Below are 5575 nucleotides of genomic sequence, written 5' to 3'. Positions count from 1 at the left end.
TGAGCCGCAATGAGTAGCTCAATAAATAATATATATATATATACATATATGATTGTGCAATAAGATGAACTTAAGATTAAGCGATTTGAAATGAAATATGTGACAATAAAAAGCATATATATACATATATACATTCATATTTAGGTACATATGCATATGCATGCAAATTGGACAAATAATACAATAATTTTTACACATTTTAAATGTAATAAAACCTAAATAATTCATCTAAATTCAATAAAGTTATTTATTGCTATTGACTACTGTGGTGCTTCTTGTATAAAAATATAATAACGAAACAATATATACACACATATGTTAAACGAAAATGTTTAGACGCTCAACTTGTCGTCAGAATAAGAGTTCCACTTTTTCTATTTTTCCTTTGTTAACCAATGTTTTTTGCTCTAATTGATGTTTTTTAACTGCCTACACTAATACATACATACATTTTGTTATTTGCCATTTAAATAATACTATATTAACTAAACTTTGTGACAATAATGTTTAATCAAATGTCATTTACATACAATTGCAAATTAATATTAAATGATAATAAGACAATATATGTAAAGGTTAATGCATTATATGTACTTAAAACCTTTTTGGTAGTCAAGCGTACAATTTTTGGGTCTGGGTTTGATATAAACATAAATAATTTATATATATATAAATATACTAATATAAATTTGTACATACTAAGTAATGAATTTCATAACAACTTATAAATGATATAAAAGGACACACAACAAATTTAATACGTTTGTTTTTCCAGCTCTTGAGGGATTGTTAAGTTTTTGTTTTTGTAACTTACATTATAAATTCTTTTTATACCGCTATTTAAAGAAGCTAGCACTAGCTAACTAATTTAAGCTTATTTTTAAATGTATTTGCACAAGCCGTATACAAATCAATCAATGCTTTTTTGGAAAAGATCAGCGAGGGCGAGGGCGCCGACTTAGCGCCACAAATTGTTTAGAAATTTTGATAATAACATTTGACATACATATATATATACATATGGTGTGTATATTTGTATATACAGAGTTATAGGCTAACGAGCTATAGTTTTGAATGAGTTTTGTAAGGCAAATGAATAATATTTCTATACATCATTTTGCAGCTAAGCGCACAAGTGTCCAAAAATACAAAAAGGCAAAATATGAATTAAATACAGTTTATAAATAAATACACTTTGACTTAATAATGAAATCTACATGAATATAGTACATACGCTAAATATATAAAATGTATGACTTGAATTAAACTACGTAAAGAAAAACTTTCATGTCGATTAGCACTCATCTATTTAAGTAAATTAATTAGATAGCAACATTTTCTGCAAACAAAAAAAATAAGAAAAAAGCGAATGAAAAATTCAAACTTTCAGTATCAAAGTTTTCAATTTAAATAAATAAGTAAATACATATTATATGCATGACGAACTATTCCATTTTAAAAATGTTAATAAACCTCTCTACCATAAATATTTCATATAACCCATGACGACATATAAGAATCAAAAAAGACATTGCAACTCGTTAAGATACTCTTAAGTGGTAGACAATTGAAACATTGATGTCAATAAGCAGGCTACAAGAAAGTACATTTCGAACTGCTAAAAAACCAATACATATTCTAGAAATAAACTAAAAACTAAAAAACAAAAACCAAACACCGGACTTGTTGCTTAATACAACAGATAAGTGCATTTGATATTTTTGGGCTTTTGCTGATAAGACTCTGCGGGCGGCAACAATTGCGCACTCGAGCTGACAAGACAAAAGATGTGAACATCAGATGCGAAGCACCTGAGATACACTTGATTGACCTGCAGCCCCGATTGCACCTTGAATTAGACTTGATATCGGCACATGCTGCATGCGCTCGGCTTTGATTCTGGGTATATAAGCTACTGCAATTGCTCCGAAATAGCAACAGTCTTTAGGCATTGGATCCAGTCGTGTGTCTAGTCCGGAGCAGTTGAATCAAGAGGAGTGAAGGAAACCATCAATATGAAAATCGCCATTACCTTGCTGGCCGTCTGCTTGGGCCTGGTCGCTGCGACCAGTTTCCATAAGACGCATGATGTGAAGATTGCGGACCGTGGCTTCTTGGAGATGCAAAAGTTCCTCTTAGAGTCTGTCCACCGCATTGGAGATCCTTGCATGTTCCCCGAAATCCATAAGCTGGGCGCTAACTTCCACTTTGACAAATCCTTCTATACAGTAAGTTGGCTTGTCCAAGCCCAACATATGCTACTAATATATTTTATTTATTTTCTATTTGCCCGCAGCACTATGACATCTACATGCAGAAGTTCCATGAATCACACAAGATGATGGCACTGCTCCCCAAGGGCGAATTCTTCGGCCAGTTGGTCAAGTCTCACGCCAAGCAGGCACGCGGTCTGTTCAACTTCTTCTACTACGCCAAGGACTGGGAGACTTTCAAGCATAATGTTGCCTGGGCTCGCATGCACGTCAACGAGGGCATGTTTGTTTATGCTCTGACTTTGGCCGTCATCCACCGCGACGATTTCCATGGCCTGATGCTGCCATCCATCCATGAGATCTTCCCTCAGTTCTTCTTCAACAGCAAGTTTGTGTATGAGGCCGAGAAGTTCGACTATGAGATGTGGATGAAGATCAACATGTACGAGAAGGAATATCTGGATGTCTACCACAAGGAGGGACATGGCTTCCATAACATGTACCAGTACGGTGACTACATGTACATGAAGGACTGGAAGATGTGGCAGTGGTGGAAACTGATGGGTCTGGGCGAGCACTGGTACGGCGAGCACAAGTTCATTCTGCGCGAGAACATCTATGAATACAACCAAGACACCAAGTGGCAGCAAATCATGAAGGACCTTAAGGTTTGGTGGATGCCTGTTGACTACACTCGCGATCTCAACATCTTCAACGAAGAATCCAAGCTGTCCTACTTCACTGAGGATTTGGGCTGGAACTCATACTGGTACTACCTGAACTTGGATTACTCCTTCTTCCTGGATGGCAACACCTTCGGCCTGAAGAACGATCGTCGTGGTGAGCTTTGGCTATACACCGTGCACCAGCTGCTTTCTCGCTACTACATGGAGCGTCTGTCTCATGGTCTGGGACACATTCCCGAGTTCTCATGGTTCCACGAAATCGAGATGGGCTACGATCCTCAGATGATCTACTACAACGGCATTGGCTACAGCTACCGCAAGAACTACTACGATATGGAGACATACGGCAACTTCGATATGCTTAACCAGATCACTGGCTTCATGAAGCGCATCCACAACATCATCGACTTGGGCTACTACAAGACCGCCGATGGTCACATGATCGATCTGCGCAAACCCGAGTCCATCGAGTACATTGGCAGCTTGATGCAAGGCAACATTGACAGCATGGACAAGATGTTCTACCAGTACTGGTACATGCTGGCCCATATGTACTTCGCCGACACCGACTTCCACACCATGGATGTGTACCCCAACGTTATGCTTAACTTCGAAACTATGATGCGCGATCCCATGTTCTACATGTTCTACAAGTCCATTGTCGAGGTCTACTTCAAGTTCATGCACTTCCTGCCCAAGTACACCAGCGAGCAGCTGCTCCTGCCAGGCGTCACTCTGAAGCATGTGGAGGTCTCCGAGCTGGTAACCTACTTCGATCTGGTTGACTTTGATGTGACCAATCTGATGAACGACAAGATGGTCTTCCACGAAGGCAAATTCGTCTGGGACAAGTCTCTGTTTGCCCGCCAGATGCGTCTTAACCACAAGCCCTTCACCTACACCTATACCATTGAGTCCGAGAAGGTTGAGAAGGTTGTTGTGCGCGCCTTCATTGGCCCCAAGTTTGATGAGTTCGGTCGCGTCATCTCGCTGGCTGAGAACCGCATGAACTTCATGGAAGTGGATGAGTTTATATATGACCTGAAGGCTGGCAGCAATGTCATCACCCGCAAGTCCGACGACTTCTACTGGACCGTCAAGGATCGCACCACCTACACTGAGCTGTACCACTACGTGATGATGGCCTTCGATGGCAAATACGAATTCCCTCTGGACATCACCGAGGCCCACTGCGGCTTCCCCGATCGCCTAGTGTTGCCAATGGGCTGGAAGCAGGGTATGCCAATGCAATTCTTCTTCATGGTTATGCCATACACCGCCCCCGCTACTCACGAGCAATTCTCCACCTTTGACTACACCTACTCATGCGGCATTGGCTCCGGCTCTCGCTTCATCGATGACATGCCATTCGGCTATCCCTTCGACCGTGAGATCGATGAGTATGAATTCTTCGTGCCCAACATGTACTTCAAGGATGTCGCAATCCACCACGTTGACACCATGGAGCCCTACTACAAGTACAAGGGCTACACCAACTTTGGCCACTTCGACTACACCTTCTTCCGCGACTACTACACCAAGTACTTCAAGTACTAAGCGGTGCAGCACATGCAACAACCAGGCACATAAGATGGCGAACATGGAACGAATAATTTGAATTCATTTCAAGCTTTAGTTTGTAAGTTAAGCAAAAAGTGAAATAAACTTTCGAAAAACAAATTTTGCAAGCCTTTTACTTTCAACGTTATTGCAATACACTGCTAAATGCAAGTCAAATCAAATACAATAATATATATAATATATATCGTAAATAATATTGTTTAATATAATATTATGTTATTGTATATAGTAATTAATATCAATTCGCATACAACTTCATTCAACACTAAGCATGCTGCACTCATAGTATGAATCTCATAGGCTCATAGTGTATTGCATACTTTTAGGGGTAGTTTCTACAAAAACGTTCACTAAAATTCCCAACCAGTTCTAGCGTCGAGTGATTGGTAGTCTGGCTGCCGAGCTGAGCAAAGCATACTTACCTGGCGTAGAGGTTAACCGTGATCATGAAGGCGGTTCCTCCGGAGTGAGGCTTGGCCATTGCACCTAGCTGAGTGACCTCTGCGATCTTATTCACTAAGTCGTAATAACTCGTGCGGTAGTAATTTTTGGTAGCCGGGAAGAGCGTTCGCGCCGTCCCGAATAATTTAATAAATTTAAAAACTCTAATAACTAGCAGTGCTTAAGAAAAATGATAAACAATTAATTATTTATACAACTTGACGGCGTTGATACCATACTACTAATGCCATAGATTTTTTTTTTGCTTGAACTAATTTTTTAGCCAAAGCGACATATTACTTTTATTCTTATTTTTAGCTATTTGGATTAGACTGACGAGGCTTCCGTCCAAATTAAATGCACTATTAGCAAAGACTATTTTATAGTCTTTGGTTATAGTTTTAATACAGAGAGGAGGGAGAGAGTTTGCGCGCAAAGGCGCAATATTATTTAAACAGCGCGCCACAATTCATCGGTCTCATACTCGATGCCGATAAGCTGTTAAAATCAACACCAGATAACAGCGATTTGGCAGAGAGACGCTCAGAAAACTACTGGAGTTGCTGAGGCAGTATACGTAAGCTCTTTATAACTATGAGCAATATGCAAACCATGAGGGGACGCAGCTTGCACCCACCGATGCAAAGCGTTGCA

At 39.9% G+C, this 5575-nt stretch overlaps 1 protein-coding gene and 1 non-coding gene across 2 annotated transcripts; both read left to right on the top strand.

Annotated features, from left to right (window-relative positions):
- Nucleotides 1–1941: 1941 nt before the first annotated feature.
- On the top strand, nucleotides 1942–4579 carry LOC108603638 (larval serum protein 1 beta chain). Its single transcript, XM_017992599.1, has 2 exons — nucleotides 1942–2228; nucleotides 2297–4579. The coding sequence occupies exons 1-2, from the start codon at nucleotides 2016–2018 to the stop codon at nucleotides 4454–4456; spliced, it is 2373 nt and encodes a 790-aa protein (XP_017848088.1). The 5' UTR covers nucleotides 1942–2015; the 3' UTR covers nucleotides 4457–4579.
- A 315-nt stretch (nucleotides 4580–4894) lies between these two features.
- On the top strand, nucleotides 4895–5062 carry LOC117134891. Its single transcript, XR_004458905.1, has one exon. It is a non-coding gene; the product is annotated as a U1 spliceosomal RNA (small nuclear RNA).
- The last annotated feature ends 513 nt before the right edge of the window (nucleotides 5063–5575 follow it).

The sequence above is a fragment of the Drosophila busckii genome, chromosome 3R, assembly GCF_011750605.1.
Source record: "Drosophila busckii strain San Diego stock center, stock number 13000-0081.31 chromosome 3R, ASM1175060v1, whole genome shotgun sequence".
Lineage (NCBI taxonomy): Eukaryota > Metazoa > Arthropoda > Insecta > Diptera > Drosophilidae > Drosophila > Drosophila busckii.
The sequence above is the reverse complement of the archived record's forward strand: the minus strand, read 5'-3'. Positions and strand labels throughout refer to the sequence as shown.

Bases quoted from the DNA above. Each gene is read 5' to 3' on its own strand.
- LOC108603638 (XM_017992599.1), top strand. From the start codon at position 2,016: ATGAAAATCGCCATTACCTTGCTGGCCGTCTGCTTGGGCCTGGTCGCT. The intron at 2,229-2,296 runs GTAAGTTGGCTT...ATTTGCCCGCAG, and splicing joins TTGACAAATCCTTCTATACA to CACTATGACATCTACATGCA.